Here is a 25769-nt window from a genome sequence, read left to right on the forward strand (position 1 = left end):
AAAAAAAAAAAAGAAGTGCCTTGCTATGGACAAAACACTGCCCCCTTAGTGTTGTCCGACTTGACATGAACTGCTAACTTCCCCATGTTAACCCCCTAATCAGGGATACTGTCTCTGAGTTCTCTACAGCCATTTCAACAGATTAGCAATACCAGCGGAGGGGCAGTTGGTATCAGAAAAGGTTAAAGGAAGTTGTAAGGTGGGAACATGTCTGACTTTCACCTTGTAACAATCAGCTACGGGCTAGTGTGGAAGTGGATTCTCCTTCCCCGTGTAGCCAGAGGACTCAAATGTGGCCCCCATGCCATTTCCTCATACTTAGAACTACATATAAAAATATTTATGATTCTTGCAATATTTACTACAAATGAATGGACACACAACAAAACTAATTTTCTGAAAAGAGCTTTCAATATAAGTTAATGTTTTATGAAATGAAATAAGCAATTTCTAACAATTTTGTTTAAGGAGACATTCAAATGTAGTAAAACTCTATTTAGAAAGCTAAAGATTTATAAACACAAAATTCAGGAGAGGATGAGCCTCTGAATGGAAAGAGTATGCAAAGGAACCCAAGTTGGCTGCAACATTACTGATAATGCACGTAACGACACTTCATGGGGGTTGGGTTATTGTTACCCTGTCTGCATGTCTTCTACATAAATTATGCTTCCTGTCTTATGATTAAATATTATACATTAGTCTTTGACACATGGCCCTGAAAATAAAATACATGTAATTACCTCTTCTTAATATAAAGTTATGAGTCTTCTTTCGTTCATGACATTTTTGTTTTGTTATTCTCTTTTAAATCCCATTTTAAAATATGAAAAGCCAGTTTAGTATTATAACACATTCCCGTGGATTATATATTAATATACTACTGATCTGTTAACATCTAACATACATGAACTATGTCTGTTTACATCATATAGACTATGGCAAAACATTAAACAAGAATCATAGCTCACCTAAAGTAAGCCTATGGAGCAAGCAGCAACTGACTTCTTGAATTTGTTCATTACTAGGAAATGCCTTCATAGCTTCGACCACAATATTATAACACCTGATATTGCCACTCATGAGGACTTCAACATTGTTGCCTAAATTTAAGAAAAGCATAATTATCAACAGGGTAATAATTATTTCTCTCCATTTAACCTTTACATAACCACATCTTCTACAGATTGTAAACACATGGCAACATAATCGCTGTTTTCTCATTTTAAAGATCAAGTTTTGTCAAACTGATACCAAAAAAAAAGTCTATGTTGTTTCTTACGTATGTTAGGACTTGTCTTAACATTATATTCCCTAGCACATCATTTCCTACATAACTATTATTATTTTTGGTGGGGCTTAAATTTTTAAGAAAAATTCAGGTAAAATTCAGAGTGTAAGTCTAAAGATAGACTGCCTGCACTACAATTTTCAAATACGTGGGCCAGTATCCTAATAAGGAGCTATCCATTGGATAATGACTTTTATAGTGCTCTTTTTCCTTAAACTGGCAGAAGAAAAATCAAATCCATGTCACATATTAGGAAAATCTGCTATGGTCTATTTCCTATCCAGAAAGGCAATAGACAAGCAGTCAGAGTAGGAGGCAGCAGAATGAAATTCCCTGAAGGATCTGGGACTGACAGGGAGCAAAAAAAGAGGAGGAGGCGAGGGGAAATAGAAAAGGCATTAAGACTAAACTATGTGAATAAGCGACAAACACATGGAGAAAGGAGAGAAAAGCATGCACGGGTTATAAGGAATACAGAGAATGAACCCATATGGAGAAAACTTATTTAAAATTCTGAAAAAAGCATTGAATATTATTTTTTTAATCTATAAAACCTTTTGTTCTTTCTTCTTCAATGTAGCCAAACCTAACAATTGATTTACCTAAAATATACTTATTTGTAATATCTAGGTTATATAAGGATACATTAATTATAATTTCAAGGTTGTAATAATAAAAAGAAATGGCCGTTCAAAACAATCACCTGCTTTTATTCAGAATACAAAAAACATAAGCTCACTGCCATCAAATCGATGACAATTCATAGGACCCTACAGGGCAGAGTAGTTTCTAAGATAGCAATTCTTTACAAAAGTAGAAAGAGCCGTCTTTCTCCTACTGAGCGACTAATGGTTTGCAACTGCTGACCTTGCAGTTAGCAGCCCAATGTGCAACCACTTTGCTCCGAGAGCTCATTTTATTCAGAGTAGCCAGCAGGGTTTTCTTTAAGAGCAAAATGCAAAGTTTTTGTGTTTTTTCCCCCCATCATAATCAATGTTTAAAGCTTTTGACTTCTTGTTTTTAGCTGTCACTTTCTTTGACCTTTACATTCTGAACCAACACATTTCAATTGCAGTGATGTCAGATGTGAGTGGGAAACAATGAATTCCAAAAAACAGCCAACCAAAAATAAATAAAGAACTATCGCCAAAGGAAAGTAAACTGAAGACTATATTCAGGCTGTTGGCACGGGATTACTCAGAGAAATTTAAAAGAATACCCATGCTCTATTATAGTCCACTTCCACCTACTTTCAATGTTTAATTTCCTGTGGATATGAAAACATTGCATTTTATAAAGATTACAAAGTAAGGACATTTTTTGATAAGGGTTGTGGATTTTTGCACTGTTTCACTGAAATGTTTCCGATTCCCATAAAACTTATAATGAAGTTACATAAATGAATATCCTATATAATATATATTATATACTATATGTGTACTAACAACATCTTATGTCACAAAACTGTTGTGGATCAAATAGCATCTCCGTGAAATCATGATCTTTTAAGTTTTAAGCAGCATTAGGTGGGAAGTTGATGGTAATTCAGAATCAGGGTTTTGAAGATAGAATGAAGTTAAGATGAGGTCATACTGGACTAGGGTGGGACCAAATGAGACATTATCAGTGTCCATGTAGGAAGCAAGGGGCAGACATAGATGCTAGAAGGAGATATAGCCTTGTGAAGATGGAGGCAGAGATTGGAGTGATGATGGTGCAAGTCAAAGAAGGCCAAGAATTGTTGGCAACTACCAATGGCTAGAAAAGGCAAGAAAAGATTCTACCTTACAGGCTTCAGAGAAAACAAGGTCCTAAGGTCCTCTAGCTTACAGGGATGTGGGGAAATAAAATTTTGTTATCTTCAGACACCAGATTCATGATAGCTTTGGTACAGCAGCCTTAGGAAACTAATACACTATTAAGAGTCAAAGATCACATATTGCATTTTAAGTACTGTACTTCAAATTATTTACTCCTTAATCCTTACAACAACTTCACAGATGTGAGGATTAAACATGTTAGTGTTTTTGTTAAGTGCCATTGAGCAGACTCTGAATCATGGTGACCCTGTCTGGGTAGAACTGCTTCATAAATTTTTGAAGATTGTGAAGGCAGATTGCCAGAACTGTCTCCCAAGGCACTTCTAGGAAAGTTTGAACCATCCACCATTTAGCTATTAGTCAAGCACTTTCCAGTACACTACCTATGGGCTCCAAGTAGAAAACAATTATTAGATGACTCATATGGATATTATGTACAAGCCTCAAATAGGTAATGTGTGCAATACCAAATGTTAATGTATTCTTTAAAAAGAAGCAGAATCTGAAGCATTCTTTGAGTCCATTAACAATGACTTAGAGCATACATAAGAAGTCATGGTGGCACAGTGGGGTAAGTGCTGGGTTGTCAACTTCGAGGTTGACAGTTCAAATCTATAAGGTGCTCTCAGGGAGAAAGATGAGGCTAACTGCTCTTGTAAAGAGTTATAGTCCGAGAAACCCAAAGAGGCACTTCCATTGTGTCCGATAGAATTATTAAGAGTCAAAAGTGACCCTTTCGCAGTGTGAAGTGGATGGGTGGCAAATAGAATATTTTTTAGTATTTTTGTATAATCAAACCTGTGAATGCCAGAGTCTGCATACACCATAAATCTATCAGAAAGGAAAACTTAAATCATTTACCCTAATAGAGAGCTATAGAAAGAAGGTAGTAAGACTACACCCTGCCAAAGGAAAATCTCGCTATACCCAGAAAACAAGGCAGTCCCACTGAGTTCCTGCTATCACAGGCTTCATTGTCCTCTCTTGGTGGGAAAGCAGGTAGATTTCAAGGGATCACCAAAATGCTATGTGACTATCACAAGAAAGTTGAAATCCTACATGTGGCCTTTCAGGACCTATACAATGGCCAAGGAAGGCCTGCTACTGGAGGTGTAATGCCATTAACACTGCTTCACGAGAGGTGTTGAAGACCGCCCCCCGTCCATGATGGCTAGCACATGGAATCCAGGGAACTGCCAAAACCTTAGCCAGGCACGAAGCCTGTCTTTGTGTGCTTGCACCAACTGTGATGAGCCTATAGATGTCAAGGTAGTGGAGGCCTTTTGTGCTAAACACCAAGTCAATCTAATTCAGCTTGATAACAACCAGAAACCAAGGGAGTGGGGCAGACCTCTGCACAATTGACAGAGAAAGAAAACTGCGGTTGCGTGGTCATTAGGACTGTGGCAAAGAATCTCAAGCTAAGGATGTCATCAAAGAATATTTCAAATGCAGAAAATGAGCAAATAAAACTTGGTTCTAATTATTGGGCAGGGGGAAGATATTTAAGAACAGGTTTAAAAAGAAATATATTCTAGTTTACTTATACAAAGGAGATCATAGGAGAGGGCTTCACAAAGTTGTGGGGAAAACTCCATGATCTCTTAATGCCATTATTCCCCAAGCATTCTGAAGCCCCGCTGAACATGTGAGCTACTTACAAGGAACTGCTAGAGAATGTAAGCAGTGAAGGACATTAAATACAATTTCTTCTTCGTCTTTAAAATTTTTCAAAGCATCCAGTAATATCATATAATCTTTGTTCTCAATAAATTCAGTTAGTTGCTCTTCTGAAACTAAAAGTGGAATAACAAATATTGATTAACTTTAAAATTTTTATGAATTTTGATTATTCACAAATATAGTATTTATGATCACTGTAAGACAGAAATTTCAATACACATACATATGTCATCAAGTTATTTCATACTCACAGCTACCCACAGGAGAGAGTAACTGTCCCACAAGATTTCATGGCTCTAACAGTTCACCAGGTCATTCTTCCTCATCCTCAGAGCAACATGGGGTTTGAACTTCCAAAATCGTGGTGAGTAGCTGAGCACTTAACCATTGTACTACAAGACTCCTTTTGACCCAAATTAATCACCCAAATACTTTAAAATGCAAAAATGTTAGTCACCAAAAGGAGAGGGGATGCAAGGGATGTCAAGGAGCCCAGACAGAAAAATAATGCTTAAAAAATGGTTTAATTAAAAACAAATAAATAAAAAGAAAAACAATGTTTCAAAACTGATGGTGGTGGCAATCGTACAATTCTCCTTGGCATGAATGAACTATGAAATGATATGAAATATATATATATTAAATTGAGCAAAAAGAGAGAACATCAAAATTATTTACAACTTGATTTGGGAGATTCTAGAGAAAACTGAACAGTCAATAAAAATGTTACAGACCAAAAGTAAACAAATTGTAATAATGAAATAAAAAAAAAAACAGAAGCCAAACCTACTTCCATCAAGCTAATTCCAACTCATAGCGACCCTATAGAAAGTTCCCCAGATTATAAATATGTATGAGACCAGACAGCATCATCTTTCTCCAGCATAGTAGCTGGAAGGTTTGAACTGCTCATCTTAAGATTAGCAGCCCAATATCTACCCAAGAGTATCAACATGTGGCTGTTATAATAGTTAAAAGGGAGGAATTGATTAGTAAACAACTTTGCTAACTGGAAAGTATCCATTCAAAAGACATGAACTTCAGCAAATGACAAGAAATCAGACTAAGTATTCTGTTATTCATGATTTCCTTTAAATATAGAAAAATTTGGTAATTCTCCTAAGCCTTTTTTTCAAAGCAATGAATTCTACTTGGAGTAATTTTAATAATTGGAAACTTCAAAAGCAAGATATTAAATCTGGTTTATCTTGTCTGAGAAGGGCATTAACAAAAATGTTGGAAATGCAGTGCATTTTGTTATTTTCTGAAATTTCATGATAATTTTTCCATAGAATATAGCATAAAATGTGGTGGGGGAGGGAGGGGATTTTGGAGAGCTGATATCAAGGAGTGCAAGAAGAAAGAAAATGTTTTGAAACTGCTTGTGGTAGCAATTGTACAATACTGCTCGAAGTGATTGAACTATGGAAAGTTATGATATCTGTAAAATCTCCCAATAAAATGCTTAAAATAAATAAATAAATGAGGGATCTCATGAAATTTTCTTTTATGGAACAATTTTCACAAGCACACTTTCAAATTTAAAAGAATTAACTTTCACAGTTGCCACTGAAAATTGGGTACATTGCTTCTCCAGGGGAAATCAGAATGGTTTCCACTCTCTATTATAATATTCCAAGCACTGCATAAGTTTTTCTTTAATACGATTTCTTTTTACATTCTTGTGGGCCATCGCCACAAGTCCTAGTCCAGTGGTTCTCAACCTGTGGGTCGTGACCCCTTTTGGGGTGGAACGACCCTTTCACAGGGGTCGCCTGATTCATAACAGCAGCAAAATGACAGTGATGAAGTAACAATGAAAACAATTTTATGGTTGGGGGGGGGTCACCACAATGTGAGGAACTGTATTAAAGGGTCACAGCATTAGGAAGGTTGAGAACCACTGAACTAGAGTGTCCCCACAATGCTGGTGACAAAGTGATGTCAGCCCTTCCTCTGCAAATATGAATTTTCCCTGCACTGCCACCCAGCAGATCAGTCCTCTATGTCCTGCCAGAACATGGAGAGTCGAGTTCTATTTGGAGCTTATCAAAAGTGTTATTGTACGAAGTAGCATTGCTAGAAGATAGCCCCAAGGACACGCAGCCGTCCGTTTCTTTCCCATGGGAAACTCCTTTTCTTTATTTTATTTTTTATTTTTATTTATTTATTTAATTTTTTATTTATTTATTTTTTTTGTTTTTTGTTTTTTTAACATTGTATTAGGGGCTCATACAACTGTTATCCCAATCCATACACACATCACTTGTGTAAAGCGCATTTGTACATCGTTTCTCACAACATTTTCTCCTTTTCATTGAGCCTGAGAGCTGGGGACCAGGTCCACACTGTTGTGACTCTTCCCAGAACTGCTTTAACTGAAGCGCACTTTGAATTCCTTGGAAGATATGTTTATTTCATCCTCTCATCTAGAGAAACACATGGAAGTATTTTCTGAAGTCTCCCATGAGACCAGTTGCCTTAATGGGTTTCTTTTTATCTCACAGAACTCTAATCAATAATTGTTTCCCTCTTTATCTGGCATAATACTCCAATTCCTGGTGCACCCCTTTGCAAATACATAGACTTTAGGTAGCAAATTTAACCTAGCTTCATATTAGTCCCCCTCCCCTCAATTCCTCATTCATCTTTTCCTTACTAGACTTCTCTCTACGCTGTCAAAGGTTGTGAGCTCAACCACTAGCTCTACAGGAAAAAGACCTCATGATCTGTTCCCATAAAGATTATAGCCTATGATTATAACATATAAGGATTTGAATTGTTTAGGCAGTGTTTACTCTGTCACATTTCTATGAATGGAATTGATTTGAGGGCACCTACTCACAATAACATAAACCGTTTTAAGTCTTTCTTGAATAGGACAGAGATGGAAACATCATTGGGTGATCTATCCTATTACTTAAAATGCCAACGACCACAGAGATGGCAGAGTTTTCCCTGTTGAGCATAAGGTCATCATGAAACTAAGATGATTCAAATGCAACTAACAAGAACGACATCCCATTCCTGACTCTGCTACAAACTAAAGTAGTAGCTATTGCAGACTCATGGGCCCCATAAGTAAGTCATTCTTTTTTTTGTTTAGATAATTTTATTGGGAGCTCTTACAACTCTTGTTACAATCCATACACCAATTATATCCAACATATTAGTACATATATTGCCATCATTCTTTTCTAGACATTTGCTTTCTATTGAGCCCTTGAGGCCAGCTCCTCTTTTTCTCCCCTCCCTCTTCCCCACTCTCATGGCCCCTTGATAGATTATACATTGCTATTATTTTCATATCTCACCCCAACGACTGTCTCCCTTCCCCTCTGGTTTCTGTTGTTCTTCCCCCTGGATGGGGGGGTGTGGTTAGTTATGTGCCATTCATTGTGATCAGTACCCCCTTCCTCCCCACCTATTCATCCCTTCCATCCCTTGGTATCACTATTCCCATTCCTGTTCCTGGGTTCCGTGTGTCGTGAGCTTTATCTCTTGCCTGTACCTATGTACGTGCTCCTGTCCAGTCCAGAGTGGGAAGCAGCACTGGGGTCATGATAGTGGGGGATGGGGAAGCCTTAGGGATCAGAGGAATATTGCATGATTCATTGGTGCTCAAATGCACCCTGATTGACTCATCCCCCCACTGCGAAGTCATTCTTATCCTAAGCACAATTAGCTCATACAATGACGCAAAAAGGGTTCACAGTGGTGACTGAACTGCACTATAACTAGCTGTGTACCCTTGGGCAAGTTGCTCCTTGCACCTCACTAAGCCTCCACTTCCTCATCAAGCCACAAGGGAAACAAAGCTTCCAACCAACTGACAATTACAGAGCCTTCAGCAATTTCTAAAATCCCTGATGATGACTCAACACCATAAAACCAAATTTAACCTGTGCTATGCATCACAGTTTTCTTTTTGCTTTCTTACCTCCCACATATCTAATTTTCAAAATGAACCTCTGCCTTGTCAAGCAATAGAAGAAAATCTAGTACAACAGCATGATTTATAAGTCATGAATGAAAGTCTCCCTACAAAAGCACATAATATTTCTGATTTTACCCCATTAAGTACCTTTGACCGACAGCTCCATTTTTAATAAATGGTACAATTTAAAATAACTTTTCATTACGAGAATTGTAGTTTGCTTTTGCTTTTCAGTTCTTTACTCTTGTATCTGCATGCAAAATAAAGAATTCCACAGTTTTAAATACCTCTCTCGAAGAGCACATGTAAAGCTTTGCATCCAAGCTTTTGGACTTCATCATTGGCTGGAAATGTGCGCATGGCATCAAAAATCAGCAAGAAAATATCACTCTCTTCATCCAATATCAGCAAAGTTATTTTACCTAAGAGAACATAACCCATAAGTAAACAACTGTTTTAACATTTAACGTGTTGATTTTTTACATGCAGAGTATGAATGGTTTGTAATTTTCTTTATCATAAGCCACTTAATCACCCCCAGATGTTAAGCTTATCAAGCTAGCAATCTTTCTGAATGAGCTAAATTTCCAATTCATTTTACTATGATTCCAAATCAACCTCACTGCCCTCATTCTCTTGCCCTAAATTCCAGAAACGTATTTTGCTCTGCCTCTTAAGCAATACCATCTGACTGTCCATTCCATGGGCATCCTAAACCTATCCTACTCTAGTTCTTAGTCAATGGTCAACCAAAACAAAAACAACATCACCATTGAGGTGATTCTGACTCAAAGCAACCCTGTAAGAGCACAGTAGAACTGTGCCTTTGGGTTTCTGAGACTGTAAACCTTTATGGTAAAATCCTCATCTTTCTCTTTCAATGCTGCTGGTGGGTTTGAATGGCTGATTTTGTAGTCAACAGCCCAACACCTATTTCACTATGATACCAGGGTTCCTTTAGTCGATGATCTAACTCAAAAATTCCCTGCCATCATGTCAGTTCCAACTCATAGTGACCACATAGGACAAGGTAGACCTGCTCCTGTGGGTTTCAAAGACGGTAACCCTTGACATGAAGAGAAAGCCTCATCTTTCTTTCAATGCTTCCAGTGGGTTTGCAATCCTGACCTGGTGGTTAGCAGCAGAACTTGTAACCCATTATGACATCAAGACCTATTTACTCAATGAAAGCATCGTCAACATCAAAACAGTTATCCAATAGAGGAACTACTGGGTCATCTTCCATCTTTCCTCGCATTACTTTCTGTCCAACAAATAAATAAATTCACAATGAAGTCTTTTAAGTCTATCATCTAAATGGTTCAAAAATTTCCTTTTCAGGTCCCTGTATTCCCATAGGATTCAGATCCTCATCATTCATACCTGGAATGCACTTACTGCTACACTTAGCCCAAATGTCTACCTAACTAGTTCATTCCCTGCACTGTATTTCTAAAACACAAATGTAATCCTACAACTCTAATCCTTAAATTGTCTTAGCTTTTCTCAGATTAGTAAGTCTGACAAACAATACCCTTCGTAAACTGACTACACATGTTTTATCAACCTCGTATCCTTCGTGATTGCTTTAACTCCAATCAAAGTAAACTCAGAGCTCATCACTAAACACATTCTTGGGATATCTCTTTGCATGTCCACTAGCTCTCTCCTCTACCTTGAATGCCCTTGCCTTTTGTATACCAAACCCCAAAGTTCTCTGTCATCAAGTTGATTCCAACTTACCATGACCCTGTACTACCGAGCAGAACTGCCCCCTTTGACCTTCCAAGACTTTAAGTCGTTATGGGCGGAGAATCTCATCTTTCTGGGACATGAGTTAGTAATCTCTATACATACCCCACCATGCTATCCACCAAAGATACAATAATTCAAGAACTAGTGCAAATTTCGCCTATTCTAGCACTAAAAACAATACTACCAAAATAGGAGTGGTAGTACTAGCAAACCTCTTTATAGCACATAACATGTGCCAGACATAGTTTGAAGCACTTCACGGTGATGTATTTAATCCTCGTCACTTTAGAGTTAAGACAACAGAGAGCAGAAAAGTTAAACAAGCCAAAGAGTTAAATAAACAATAAAAGGAAAAATTATAATTTAGGCAGTTCATGTCTATACACAAATCTATAGGTAAATTTAGCTGCTCTTTCCTCTATCTTCCTATAATGACCTTCTTCATATTCATATTACAATAGATTTTTTCACAAAAGTACAAGCATTTCTTTAATTAAAATAACTACCTATGCATCCAATTCATTGGTTGCAAGTCACATGAAGCTATTGAAATTTAATTGTCAATTACTAACATGAAAATTCAGTTCCTCACTCCATTAGTCACATTTCAAATGTTCAATAGCTATAGGGATTGTACAGCACAGATAAACAACATTTACATCATTACCAAAAGTTACATTGAACAGTGACTATGCAATTTTATATTGTAGTAATGTTACCTCATATGTTTTAGAATTCTCTAGTATCCAGAAAAATATTGAGTCCAATAACTATTAAAAACTCAAAACTCACTGCCACTGAGTTGATGCCAACTGATAGAGACCTATGGGATACGGCAGAACTGCCCCTGAGTTTCTGAAACTGACTCTTCACAGAAGTGGAAAGTCCTGTTTCCTTAGAGTAGTTTCAAACAGCTGACCTTGTGCATCTCAGCCTACGCTTAACCACTACACCACCAGGGTTCCAACTAAGTCAATGATTAAGCCAGAAAATAAAAATCATCCATAAACAACCACCAATGATTACCTGAGATGAACTTTAAAATGCATTAAACACTTCCATATTGGCTCAAATTCTGAATGATATATTGGAGAAATTAAAACATCTTTTCAAAACATATGCCAAATTTCTTGTCTGCTCGCTGCTGACTTCAAGAGATTCCAGAATTCAATGCATTCCAAATTCACAAAACGCACATATTCCCATTCATTACTGAATGAGGAATGCACCAGAAGTGAGAGAAAAAGAAAGGCCCTCAAGAATAAGTTAAAATGAATTCTGGTTGAGACTAGTTACTACAGACCATTAAGTATTTTAATAAGAGGCAGTAATGAAATTCCCCTCTGTGGTAGTTACATAATTGCATGTCAACTTGAAGCTATGTAAAAAATGTAGGGGTGGTATTCAACCTGCCAATCAGGTCGCAGCCTGATGGTGCCTCCTTGTGGGCGTGGCCTTCTCATAAGAAGGTTCCTGGGAACCTCCCCCTCGCCCCTGGTCTTCACCTTCCTTCTGTCCAGTCACTCCAAGAGCTCCCACAGCCACTGCCTTTGGATTCACAAGACTTTGCATCCACTGGCCTATGCTATTCCTGCATTCTGCATCATTGCATGTGACTACCATGGACTCGTATCAGACTTGAGTTGGAGGACTGGGCTGGGATGTTTACTTGATATATAATTACTTTTTGATATAAAGCTTCCTCTTACACATATACGAGTGTCACAAATTTGTTTCTCTAGGCAACCTGGCCTAACACACCTTCTTTAACCCTTTCCTTTTCTCTTATAGTCTTTTTCAGAACCAATGGGAGCATTCAAACCTTGCCACCCATATGCCCAGCCTCTGCTATGCTATCTTTCCAGGTCTCTTCAATTCTATACATGCCATTCCCTCAACCTACCATGCCCTTCTCCATTTTTGGAGGAAACCCCTTTTTATCCTTCAAGATTAGCCTTCTTGTGAGAAGCCTTTGTTCTCAGAAACACATGACAGCAAGTGTCTGTCATAGCGCAATAATCACAATTATTGCACCATGCCTAGATTCTCTGTTTTCAGGCCCATTATCTTCCAGGTTGATGTCGCCTCAAAGAAAAATACTGACATTGGGAATCAGGGCCTCGTCCCACCACATACTGGCTGAGGCAACCTCACTGTGCACCAGCGTCACTCAAGAAGAGAACAGAGGTTTAATAAAACCTATCTTAAGGGGTGTTTCTAAGATTCAAAAACAACCACCCACCCTCATAGGAGCAATTCGGATTCATCGATACCCTATAGAAAAGAAAAAACAATTCACTCCCATCGAGTCCATTCTAACTCGTAGTGACCCTAAACAACGGAGTGAAACTGCTCCTTGGGGTTTCTTCCCGAGAGCAGAGGATCTCCGCTCTCTCCTGCAAAGCAGATGGTGGGTTTAAACGCCCAACACTGTCAAGAGCAGCCCAATACTCAGCCCACTGCACCCAAGCCTGCCTTCCTTTTGGAGATTAGGTTTTAACTCCACGGAACCACATGAACCATTCTACTGTGACTCACAAATACTAAGAACTCAAGAAGAGATGATACATACTTTCAAAGCATTACTATTATATCATGTCCTGGGAAATACAGAACACCTTATATAGAAGTATGTATAATACAATCTATAATAGTGATAGGACATGCACGATCAACAAGCTAGTGAGAATGTGGGATGTGAGAGCAGATTTGAGGAAAGCAGATGAGGCTAGAAATACAGATTTGGGAGCTATGTTTAACGCCAAGATATTGTATAGCATTTCTGAGACAAAAAGCATACAGATAAAATATAAGGAGAAAAATTACAAACAAAAATGTCCAGAAATCATTAACTTTTAGATTCCATTATGGTATGATCAAGAGCCCCGGTGGACTAGTTCAAACCAACCAGATGGTCCATGAGAGAAAGATGTGGCAATCTGCTTTAGGAGAATAAATCGTATAATAGAAAACTGATTTTCTCCATAAGAGATCCCCCAACTCACAATGAAAGTTTTCTTTAAAAAGATGCAGAGCCGTGGAAATCCTGTGAGGTGGTTCTACTCTATCCCATAGTGTTGCTATAAGTCAGAATTGACTGAAATTCAATTCCAGGGACAATGGAATTGGGTTTGGATGCCATGATATTTGAGAATATTCAAACACAGTTTAAATGATTTCACTTTTTAACGTTGAGTAAATATTAGAAACTACAGTGTATATGTGGTTTTTTACCTGACGTAAGGAGAAGATCTAAGGCCTTCAGTCCAACTGTTGACAGGTTTACATTGGCGTTGTGAACAGTTAACATTTTAAGAATCAGTCTATAATTAAAAACAGAAATAGAAATAAAGTATCATACTCAGAGGTTTCCTTATTTAAATTTTCTCATATTTTTTAGTATTATTACATTTAATGATCGTGAAGTTCATGATTTATTTTGGCCCCTCAAACCTGAGTCAGGCTTATGAAAATTAAGAGAATCATTATGAGTCTCAATAAAAGTTTTAATTTCAGTTAACTTTCCCCTTCATTTCCAAGATCAATTATTAAACAGTCTAACAATTTGTTCAAAATATTAAAGCAACCAAGCTCACTCTTATGTGCTATAACTCATAAATAATCTTATGCATGTTGATGTATTAAAATACAGAGAGAGGGTGGAGAGAAAGTGGGATAGAAAGGGGGAACTGATTACAAAGATCTACATATAACCTCCTCTCTGGGGGACGGACAGCAGAAAAGTGGGTGAAGGGAGACGTCAGACAGGGTAAGACATGACAAAATAATAATAATTTATAAATTATCAAGGATTCATGAGGGAGGGGGAAGAAGGGAGGGAGGGGGGAAATGAGGAGCTGATACCAAGGGATCAAATAGAAAGTATACGTAGAGGAACGATGATGGCAACAAATGTACAAATATGCTTGACACAATGGATGGATGGATGGATTGTGATAAGAGTTGTACGAGCCCCCAATAAAATGATTTAAAATAAAATACAGATAGGAAACATCCGAAGGCATCCAGAGCTTCACTTAGCTTCAAGACACTTGTTGCATGGCTCCCATTTGGACAGGAGTGCACTAAGTGATCCCTTCTTGGTTGCTCTCATTAGTCTTAGGTGGTAGCCAGTCACTTGTGACTCACGGAGACCCTATCTACAACAGAACTAAGCACAGCTGGTCCTGTGCCATGTTTACAGTTGGTTTATATTTGAGCCCATTGTTGCAGCCACTGTGTTGATCTATTTCGCCAAGTGCCATCATCTGTTTTGATGCCCTTCTACCTTACCAAGTATGTATGGTCCAGGGACTGCTCTCTCCTAACAACACGTCCATAGTATGTGATACGGAGTCTCGCCATCTCTGTCTCTAGGGGGAATTCTGGCGATCCTCCTTCCAAGACAGAGTTGTTGTTCAGCTGGCAGTCCATGGTATCTTCAACATTCTTCACCAGCACTGTACTTCAAATTCTTGAGCCTTCTCTATTAAATTTTCAACTTTCATATGTATATGAGGCAACTGAAAATATCATGGCTTGGGTCAGGCACACTGTAGTCCTCAAAGTAACATCCTAGCTTTTCCACACTTTAAAGAAGCTTTGTGTAGCAGATATATGCAGTGTAATGTATTATTTGACGCTGCTTCCATGAACATTGATTGCAGATCCCAAGCAAGACAAAATCCTTGACAACTTCCATGTTTTCTCTATTTATCATGAAGTTACCTATTGGCCCAGTTATAAGGAATTTTGTTTGCTTTACATTGAGTTATAATCCATACTGATGGTTGCAATCAGACCTATATTTTCATCAGCAAGTGTTTGAAGTCCTCCTCACTGTCAGCAAGCAAGATTGTGTCATCTACATATTGTAGGTTGTTTGTAAGCCTTTCTCCCATCTTGATGCTGCGTTCTTCTTCCTATACTAATCCAACTTCTCTGATGATTTGCTCAGCATACAGATTGATTAAGTAATCAAGTAAGTAATTAATCAAATAATCAGGTAATTAAGTAAGTAACCAATTAACTATGCAATCATACAGACTGATTAAGATGGTAAGAGGATACAACCCTGATGCATACATTTCCTGATTTTAAATTATGCAATATTCCCCCACCACCACCACCCTTGTTTCTTTTGCCCCACTGGTCCCTGATCCTTGTACAGGTTTCACATGAGCACAATTAGGTATTCTAGAAATTCCATTCTTCTCAAAGCTATCCATAATTTGTTATGATCCATACAGTTGAATGCTTTGGTGTACTCCATAAGACAAGTAAACATCTTTCTGGTATTCTTTGCTTTCAGCCAAAATCCATCTGACATCGGCATCTCTTGGTCCACGTCCTATTCTGAGTACAGCATGAACCTATGCAAGATACCTGTCAATGTACTGCTGCAGCTTTTGTTGGATGATCTTCAACAAAAATTTACTTGCATGTGATATAAGTGATATTGTTCTATAATTTGTGCCTTCTTTTGGAACACCTTTCTTTGGAATGGGTACAAATATGGATCGCTTCCAGTCAGCTGTCCAAATAGTTGTCTTCCAAGTTTCCTGGGATAAACTAGTGAGTGCTTCCAGTGCTTCGTCGGCTTGTTGAAACATTTCTATTGATATTCCATCAAGTCCAGGAACCTTGTTCTTAGCTAATTCTTTCAGAGCAGGTTGAACTTTTTGGAGTAACACTAGTTCTTGCTCATGAACCACCTCTTGAAATGGTTAAATATCAACTTGTTTTTTTGGTACTCAGTGTATTCTTCCCATCTTCTTTGAACGCTTCTGCTTCATTCACTCGTGGGTCCATAGACTCTTTTAATATTGCCGCTCGAAGTTTGAGAGTGCGGAATGGAGACCCAAAGCCCAGCAGTAGGCCACTGAAGATCCCCTTGCAGAGGGGTTTGGGGAGGAGACGACCCAGTCAGGGTGCGATGTAACAATGATGAAAAATACAACTTTCCTCTAGTTCCTAAATGTTTCCTCCCCGCTCCCACTACTATGACTCGAATTTGACCTTGCAAGTCTGGCTAGACCAGAGGATGTACACTGGTACAGACAGGAATTGAAAAATACAGGGAATCCAGGGCGGATGATCCCTACAGGGCCAGTGGTGTGAGTGGCGAAACAGGGAGGGTAGAGGGAGAATGGGTAGGAAAGAGGGAACCAATTACAAGGAATACTATATGTGACCTCCTCCCTGGGGGACAGACTACTGAAAAGTAGGTGAAGGGAGACGTCGGACAGGGCAAGATATGACAAAATACCAATTTATAAACTATCAAGGGCTCATTAGGGAGGGGGGAGCGGGGAGGGAGGGGAAAAATGAGGACCTAATGTCGGGGATTTAAGTGGAGAGAAAATGTTTTGAGAATGATGTACAAATGTGCTTTACACAATTGATGTGTGTATGGATTGCGATAACAGTTGTATGAGCCCCTAATAAAATGTTTTAAAAGAAAAGATATGCTTAGCGTGTTCTTTTTCTTGGTTTTCTAACTCTAGCCCTTGTGCATTTCATGATAATATTTTACTTTGTCTTCTGGCATTTTCTCTTCAGGTCATCATTTCTTCCATGGGTCTTGTACTAGCCAGTGTTACACGTGTTACAGAGCAGAACTGCGCCAGAGAGCTAGCTTCCTTGATGGTAACCTTTATGGAAGTGAACGGCCAGGCCTTTGTGCTACTGTGCCACCTGATGGGTTCGCACTGTCCGTGCTTGACCACTGCCCCACGAGGGCTCCTGTGTGGCTAGAAGTCAAATTTCAACCCTGTGAGCCACGCTGGAGACTCTTGCAAAACAAAGTCCCTCTGTACCAGGTTTTTCTCTCTTCTGGCATAAAGGCATAACAAATACTTTGATGAAGAAAGGATGTATGAATGAGTAAGTACATGAGTAACTAACTTAATGACTCTATTTGAAGAAATGTGTATGCCATTGACTTTGTAGCATTCTTTGTTCTAACACATGACTAGGGGAGTTTTACACTCCCTGGGGTTACAGATTGGCTAAGTGTTGGGGCTTCTTCGAAATGCTCAGCAAGGCATATTTAAGCTACAATGACAAATTATAGATGTGAGTTACATAAACTTTTTTATTCAGTGCTATATTCTTTAAAACTGACTCAGAATTTCAAGAATGACTTTGGTAATGAGAACACAAGTTCATTGTAAATATACTTCTTCTCAATATACAATCTTTGGTATGTATTGAAAACTGAACAATGTCAGCCTTGATATATATCAAAGGAGTCAAAGTATACACACACAGATATGTTTACTTATAAACAGACTCGTGGCTATAACTTGTCAACAATAAAGTTTAAAATTCAGCTTTGTATATAGTATATGCATGTAGCGCTGCTGGCGTTATGGGGTACGCATTGGGCTGCCAACCACAGGCTGATAGTTCAAAACCAACCAGCTATTCCTCAGGAGAAAGATGAGACTCCTCCGTAAAGAGTTACAGACTCCCTCTGAGTCGGAACTGACTTGATGGCAGTGCGGTTTTAGTCAATACAGTATGTATACTTCACAAGCAAATACATTTGGAAGCAACATAAATTCACAGTTTCCTTCACTGTGGTAGATGAAAGCCCCGATATGTATAAAAAACATAAATTTTAAGACATATTTTAAAATATTAAAAAGCTGACTGTAACAAGGATTTTCTCTGAAATACATTTTTGTTCAGAATTTGCTTTTTCTTAATCAGTTGTGGATAAGGAAATGGTGTCATTTAGAAGTTATTGTGCTGCAAACCACAAAAACATAGCTGGTTAAAGAACTATCAAGATTTCAGTGCAGATGTGCCGATAGGTAATTTCCTTTTTTTTCTTCTCTTTGAAAGCTGTCGTTTAACTCTCTAAATATATATGTATGAATGTACATAAATGTACTATTTAAAAGTTGTAAATCATAAAGCTTTAAATTACTTAGAAAATGAATTTTCCCATTCCCATTCCTTTGTTGAATGGTGCTTTTTTATAAGGTATACTATGAAAAATAAGGTCTTCTTGGCTTGATTTCATAAATAGCCATCAACATCGATACCTTAACCCATATATACAATATAAATGCAATATAATTTTATTTTTATACAACTTTAATAATAATCTTTCTCCTTCACTAGTAATAAGTTTCACTTAAGATTTAGAGGAAGCATTTTAAAACTTGAATAAGTAATTAACATGATTGCTTGACAGAACACTTTAGTTCTCTTTAATTCTGTATTAAATTAACACCTTTCCTTTCACCCCAAGTGGTAGTTTTGGTAATTCAATTACATAATGCACTTCTAAATTTAAATGCAAATGTTTGGTTATAGAGGAAGAAAATTCAATATTCCTTTTTGTAAAAGAAAAAACTATATTCTTAAAAGTTTCACCAGACTGGTTTTGCATTGCAAACATGAGGGTGAATCAAATGTATTTTTACTAAGGTTCAAATTCATACATGCATGAGTTCATTCCAAACAAAATGTTAAGCAGTTTCTGCAATCAGTGGATGGTTGCAAACAAATTCTCTCAATAAAAAGCTTGACTTTGTTTCATTAGGGTGACTTAAAAAATATCAAGCAAAACAATAGCTTCTGGGGGGACTGCTGCTGGACCAGATACATTCAAGGTAGAGAATGCAACTCAGAAGATTATAGCGACAGCTTGGGGGAATCCCAAAGAGGTAAGTATGACATTTTCTCAAAAGCCACAACACAATCACAGGGACTTATTATGAAGCCATTCACAACACAATCACAGGGACTTATTATGAAGCCATTCTAAGAAATCTGAGAACTATATTCATGGGGGAAAGGTCATTACTGGGAGGCCCTGCAGCCCTTAGCTTGACACCTTCAGATTCCTTTTTATTTCCAAAACCAGAGAACATTGAATGGAACACTATTTGAGTCTCTCGGGGAAGCCAAGACAGTTATTTGGAAGTGGAATAAATTAAAACCTGCAGAATTCTTTGGGTGAGAGTCATAGAGATGGGAACCCTGCCTTCAGAATACATAGACCTAGATGGAGGATATGTTAAGAACAACTGCTTCATTTGTTTGATATTTTTGTTTCCTAAAAGTTTCTGCTTTTATAGCAATACAGATTTTACTTATGTATGCTATATTAAGGGAAAGATTTTAATAGTCATAGATTTACTCAATGCATGTTATTTTTACACATCTGTCATACTTACTGATGAACACCGAGGACTTCCCAATCATGGCCAATATCCTGGGGTCCCATTAAGTTCTGCATTGTAACTGGGCATATTTCTATTAATTTGCATAAAAGTGACCAACCCACCTGAGGAAAAACAAGAAACCATTTTTAAGCATGTTATTGAAATATATTCAAACATGAATCTCTTCATTTTTACAGGCCATGTGACCAAATAATGTCTAAATAGCTCTTCTAAAGCAAAGCTGTAATTTAAAACAGTAAGAAACAAAGTGACCCATAAACTTAGAAATTATCTTTGTACAAAATCATACTAAAAAGCCATACAAAAGTATTACAACATTTCTGAATAATGAATTAGATAGATATGACTCTATCTAAGTTAAAATAATAATTGACCAAAATTAGGGACTTAGAAAAATGACTAATTGTAGTGGCTATATTAATTTAATATGTTTTAAATAACAGCTACATAACAGATCTTCTAAATATGTACAATTTTAATTATAGGAAAAACTGAAGTCTTTTTTGTAATGCAAAAAAGGAGTTAGAGACATTAGTGTCAAACATGTAAATTATTATTAGGAATTACTATTCCTAAGGTAAAAGAGCTAGAATAACTGTGACAAGGGAATGGTGGTTGTTTTTAACTGCCATCACATTCCCCTGACACGTGCTGTCTCACATGGGGACAGTGGTACACATTCACTAATTGATACTATGGAAGTAAATTTTAAGGCCTTTCTTCGAAGTCCATCTTCATCTGAGAGTTCTACTAAAGCCCATTTAGCATCAGCATCACGGCAACCTGCAAGATCCACTGAAAAACAGGTGGTGTCTGCTCATGAAGTCAATTGGCTGGGTAGCAAACCTAAGTTTCCCGCAATGCAAGGCTGAAATGCTACCACTCAATCACCAGGGTCACTTAACCAATAGTTACTGGAACTAGAGTAGACAGAGGAGGTACACTTCTGCAATAGAATCGTTTCTCTAGAAGATATAAATATGGGCTGATGAGTTCTAGAATATATTACATCCTCCCTTATCTTGCTTATTTTCTCAAATGAAATGCGATTGCCTTTTTCATATTTTCAGTTGGTCCATTTATACTTGTTGCCAATTTGAATGAGTTGATCTCTCCCACTGGGTGTAGGAGGAAGGGATATGAGCCTTTGTTCCCAAAGTGGAGATAAGATGTAACCCCCTGAGTTAGTTAATTGTGCCAACCTAGCAGATAATCACGTGGGGCTAATTGAAAGGCAGAGGGATAAATGGGTGGTGAGCCTCGCCTTTCTAGTTCTCAGGCCTCTTGCTTTGTGATGGTCGCATCAGGGTGCAGCTGCCTTAGCAGTTCCCTGCTTCAGCTTGCAAGATTGACTTCCTACAAGACATCCCCAAGGAGAAGCCACATGGGCCTATCCTGATGCAGCCCTGGGTGCTGGAGCAGCCGTGTGAAGACCCCTGCTAGTGCTGAGATGCTTGTTCGTTCACTGACTCAGCTTTCCTCCTGCAGTCGGCATCATTGCCTCTGTTTTGTGAGGTGGAGGACTTTGTGGACTGGTGCTGGGTTAATGGGTTAATGTTGGACTTGTGGGCTTGGGCAGCATTGGGTTGGGATGTTTTCATGATGCACATTTTCTTTACATAAAACTCTCTCTTAGACGTGAGTTGCTGTGGATTTGTTTCTCCAAAGTACCCAGACTAATACACCCCCTCTCTACATTGTATACTCTTTTCTAAATTTAATGAATCTTTCGTTCATTCTATTCTATCATAGAGCTATATTTGATAGAGACGGGAAAATATAAAAACAGAAAATTCATATCATACATATGTCTTATCTAAGATATGTCTAACTAAGTTTGAAGCTTATGAGTACCAACACAATATAAATCCTGAAGTGGTGATTTGTTGTGAGCTAGAATTACTCAGAGAATGACAATGTAAAAAGGTACATTTGAGCCACAGTTCAAAAACCTTACACATGTAAATTATAAATCTGATCACACGTAAGAAGGACATTGAACCTCTTAAGACACCTGATACACATGCAGCAATTGATCAATAAGGAAAACAGACGAAAAGAAGCCTTTGGGTGACGGCGCCAGTGCGGAGTGTTGACTCCATCATGTTCTACCAAAGAGCGAAGACATTTGCCTCAGAAGAAGCACGTTCATAATATTCCTTCAAAGGGAGGGTGGTGAAACTTTGTAGCCTTTACTTTGTGATGCTATCAGAAGCGGCCCATCCCTGGAGAAGGACACCGTAGCAGGTGTGAGTCAGTGAAACAGGGAAGACCTTCAACACAGTGGATCCATACCGTGGCTGCCAAAACACGCTGAACCATAGCAATGGCTGCGAGCGTGGTGCAGGTGGGGCAATGTTTTGTTCTGGGCGCGTGGGAGCACTAGGGTTAGAATCAATACAATGGTCCCTCACCACAACAGCAAAACTGATCACCGGGAGGGGAGTGAGACGTGAAATGGTCGGGGCTGACTGCCAGGCAGGATGGACACACACACACACACACGCGTCAGTGGAGTCGGAAGGGTGAGGGAAGTTACATGCCATGGTAAAGAACTGATGTCCACCTAATAGGGAACAGTGGCACCTAGTGCCGTGTACACCATTTGGTTATGGCCATGAGCAAGACGTAAGCAAGGGGTATGGTACCACGATAAAAGATTATTATGCAAGATATCTCTTCACAACATTATTTCTGGGTCTTTTCTCTACTGTGCATGAATTGCTTTACTTTGTCATAGCTTCCTTTTAAATAATTCTAAATTGCTTGAAAAGTGAACATCTGACAGCTATTTTCACCTTATATTTAAATAGGACCTCCTCCTCCACATAAGCTGAACAGCCATTGACAATTCAGCTGTCATAGAAACTGGCTATTTTGGTGCTTCCGTAAGATACATGGAGACTTCCCGCCACCCCCTCCCCTGTTTAAGAAAATAACATTGGAGGCTAAACTCTCTCAACCTGCAAGGCTGACTCAGGGAGGATACTTGTTTTCATAGTTGTTTGTGAAGCAATGCCATCCGTAATTGCCTTGCAAAGAAGTTTCAGGCAACTGAGCTTTCAGTCTATAAGGAGCTTCTATGATTAAATAGAATGTCTGGCAGCAAAGCAGAGATAACCATTGATCCATTCATCTATTTAATTAGGAGCTTATCTTTTCAAAAAGAAATTTCCATCCTGCATAATTATAATGCAACTAAACTGGTACTTTCATTTTATTACAATCATTCTGAAATTTCAAGCATTTAATAAAAGCTAAATGGGAAGGACTTTACTGTTAAAGATAACTTTAGTCACTTTTATTGATGTTGCTCCCCCCACCCCACTATAAAGCTTGATACTGTGTGGATAAATAAGACATATAATTGAGGTCCACAGATAGTAAGTTAAAATTGTCAGATGACTATCAGAGAAGAAACTTTCAGATGGCTAGTCTAACTAGCAATTCTCTAAAGACTGTCATATACTAAATAGCATTAATAAAAAATAATTCAGAATCTACAACGTGAGGTTAAATGACTTCTGAAAGTTTGGGGAGGGGGTTTGTTTTGCTTTTGAGAAATCATTTAACTTAACTTTGCAAGTTCATCCCCAAGAGTCTTTCATTCTGCACTTCCAAATAACTCAACAGCCAGAAATAACACAACCCATGAGGAGACAATTTGTAAAACAAACAAAAGATATTTTCTCTTTAGTTCAGTGTTGTCAAGATTATGATGAAAGGATACAGAGACCCCTTTAATAAGATGAGTGATTTTTAAAACTGACAAATGTTCTCATGCCTAACATGACCAGTAGGGTTGTACCTAACCATTGTGCTTTCTTACTAGCTGTCATGAAAATTCTTCAAGAATCAGCAGCAGTAATGGTATGATGAAAGAGATTTTAAAGGTCTGAGAAGACTTGAATTTAAATATCAGCTCTGTCACTAGCTGTCACTAGTCACTTCCTCTCTTTGCATTTCTAGTGAGGGATTTCATCCAGTGAAATTTGTAGAAGACAGTGGCATCAAATGATATGCCTGGTGCCCTTTGCAGACTTCCACGATGCTGTAGTAAACCATTCCATGATCAAGTGGAAGACAATTCCTTATTTTCCCACATATTTGGTCTGCTAGGGGATTGCATTGCACTCCTAGCTGCTACAGAAAAGAGAGCCTCAGCTTTGGACGTTTCTAAAGTGAAGAATCAGATGGTATTTACGCTTAGGTTCCCTTGGGATGTCAAATTATCATGTCCTTCTTTGGATCCTGTACACAAAAGCCCACCTAGAATCCTATCATCCTGGGTGGGTACTGAACAGGGTGACTCTACGAAGCACAGCCGCCAGGCCCAGTCACATGGACTCAGAGGCCTTGTGGGAATATGTGGGTGGCGAGCAGCAAGCACAATGGGCCAGGCCCTGAAACATGACTCATTTTCCATGAACGAGACTCAGACTTCCAGTGCTTAAAAGAACAAGCATCCTTATCATGCCTCCAGTTTTTCTTGGTTTTGTTTAATATTATTAGCCTGGAACTCAATAGTCTGATGGAGAATATTTTACAGTGGAAGAAAAATAATCAGAATTTTTTATTCCAGATATCAATGTTCTTATACAAAATAAGTTAAATATATGTTTACCCAGACGAGACATGGATGATACAGAGATACCAGTACACCATGTGATATGACACAAGTACATCAATAAAGAGTTAGAGAGAGAGAATTCTTTCTTCTGGGTAGCCTCTCAAGTAGAAAAACAAACATATTTCTGTGACTGCCCCTCCATGAAGTTCAAAATGAAATTCTGCTTCCATTTAGGACTGAGCTGTTTTCAGTTCCCCAAATCTCAAAGGGAAGTTATCACCTTAGGCAGTAATTTGTTTTTGACTGTAAATTATTCTTCATTATCATCTCAGGTTTCGCTGTTTGTAATATACCCGATATTTCACCGCTTTTTTAGTTCCTGATAACTCAGATTCTAAAAGATTCTGTCCTATGAAAATACTCACAAAATGTAAATTTAAATATGTAGAGGATCCTAAACCATACTTACTTGTACGAGAGACTACAAGGTAAAACTTGGGCTAAAAAGGCAATGAATCAATCTAACAGTCTTTAAACTAAAAAACTTTCACATCTCTGAACCCTGTGAGCTTCTGCCAATCATTTTGGTGTTTTAATAGTGTTAATTACTTCCCTTTCCAAACTATGAACGGTGATATCATAGCGAAGATACGGCTGTGTCTTGGTAAGGTCCTAAGAATAATTTGACCTACAGATGAACTCATCTAGCCAATAACAGAACTATATCCCTCAACCCACTATTATGGTGCCCAGCCCCATCCACGTCCTGCCAGTCAACTTTCCAAACTCACTTTTACATGACATTCAGGAATTCGAGTGAACACGTTTAGAGTGTTAACATCACAGATTTGACAAGGCTCCCATCTTTATCATCACGGTTACCAGCTCATCCAGCAGAATGGGAGAAGTTACCAGGAACTCCCTCGCTCGGGGTATATCATACTGAAGGACAGCATCCCTTTCCAAACAGAAAGGGGGAGTGGGCGGCGAGAGGACAAACGTCTTACCTGCTGCACACACGCCACTCTCATGTAGGAGTCCAGGACGATCAACAGAGGCACGTGGATATTTTTGCCTTGGAATAACTTGGAGGCTGGAAAAGAAGGGGGTGACGGGAAGCAAGCAAAGTCCATTACAAGTCAGTTACAGCAGCCCTTTTAAGTCCCAAGAGGAGACAGGGGGTGGGAGTGGGGGGGGTGCAGTGAGCTACCAACATTCCTGGACTTCTCTGCTCCTTTCCACCTGAAGGGGTAGGAGCCTGAGACTTGCCAGGAAATCTGGACGGCGCAGCCCCACGGGCACGGGCACGGGCACGGGCACGGGCCGAGGGCCGGGCAGAGTTTGGAAAGGAAGGGGTAGAGTCGAGTGGTGGTTACCGTGGTCGGTGTAGGTGAACACCAGCATGTCCTCCAGGATCTGGACCAGCGTCTCTATCTGCGTTCCTTCCTGGACATTGTTGAGCCTCACTAGCAACTTCTTCAGCGTTTCCTCGTCCTCCTCCTCGCACCCC

General features: G+C 38.7%; 1 protein-coding gene across 1 annotated transcript in view; it reads right to left on the reverse strand.

Moving 5' to 3' along the window:
• The window catches only part of LRRK2 (leucine rich repeat kinase 2), a gene marked incomplete at its 5' end in the record, with an annotated part of 171217 nt that extends 145452 nt beyond the window's left edge, over positions 1 to 25765 (reverse strand). Inside the window, 7 exons of the mRNA XM_045296388.1 lie at positions 972 to 1103; positions 4773 to 4907; positions 9019 to 9153; positions 13721 to 13809; positions 19681 to 19790; positions 25267 to 25352; positions 25636 to 25765. Coding sequence (XP_045152323.1) covers positions 972 to 1103; positions 4773 to 4907; positions 9019 to 9153; positions 13721 to 13809; positions 19681 to 19790; positions 25267 to 25352; positions 25636 to 25765 — 817 coding nt within the window. The remainder of the gene's footprint in view (positions 1 to 971; positions 1104 to 4772; positions 4908 to 9018; positions 9154 to 13720; positions 13810 to 19680; positions 19791 to 25266; positions 25353 to 25635) is intronic.
• Positions 25766 to 25769: the final 4 nt, after the last annotated feature.

Source organism: Echinops telfairi, unplaced genomic scaffold (assembly GCF_000313985.2).
Source record: "Echinops telfairi isolate 266 unplaced genomic scaffold, ASM31398v2 ScPeMD7_7406;HRSCAF=8444, whole genome shotgun sequence".
In the NCBI taxonomy this organism is placed as follows: Eukaryota; Metazoa; Chordata; class Mammalia; order Afrosoricida; family Tenrecidae; genus Echinops; species Echinops telfairi.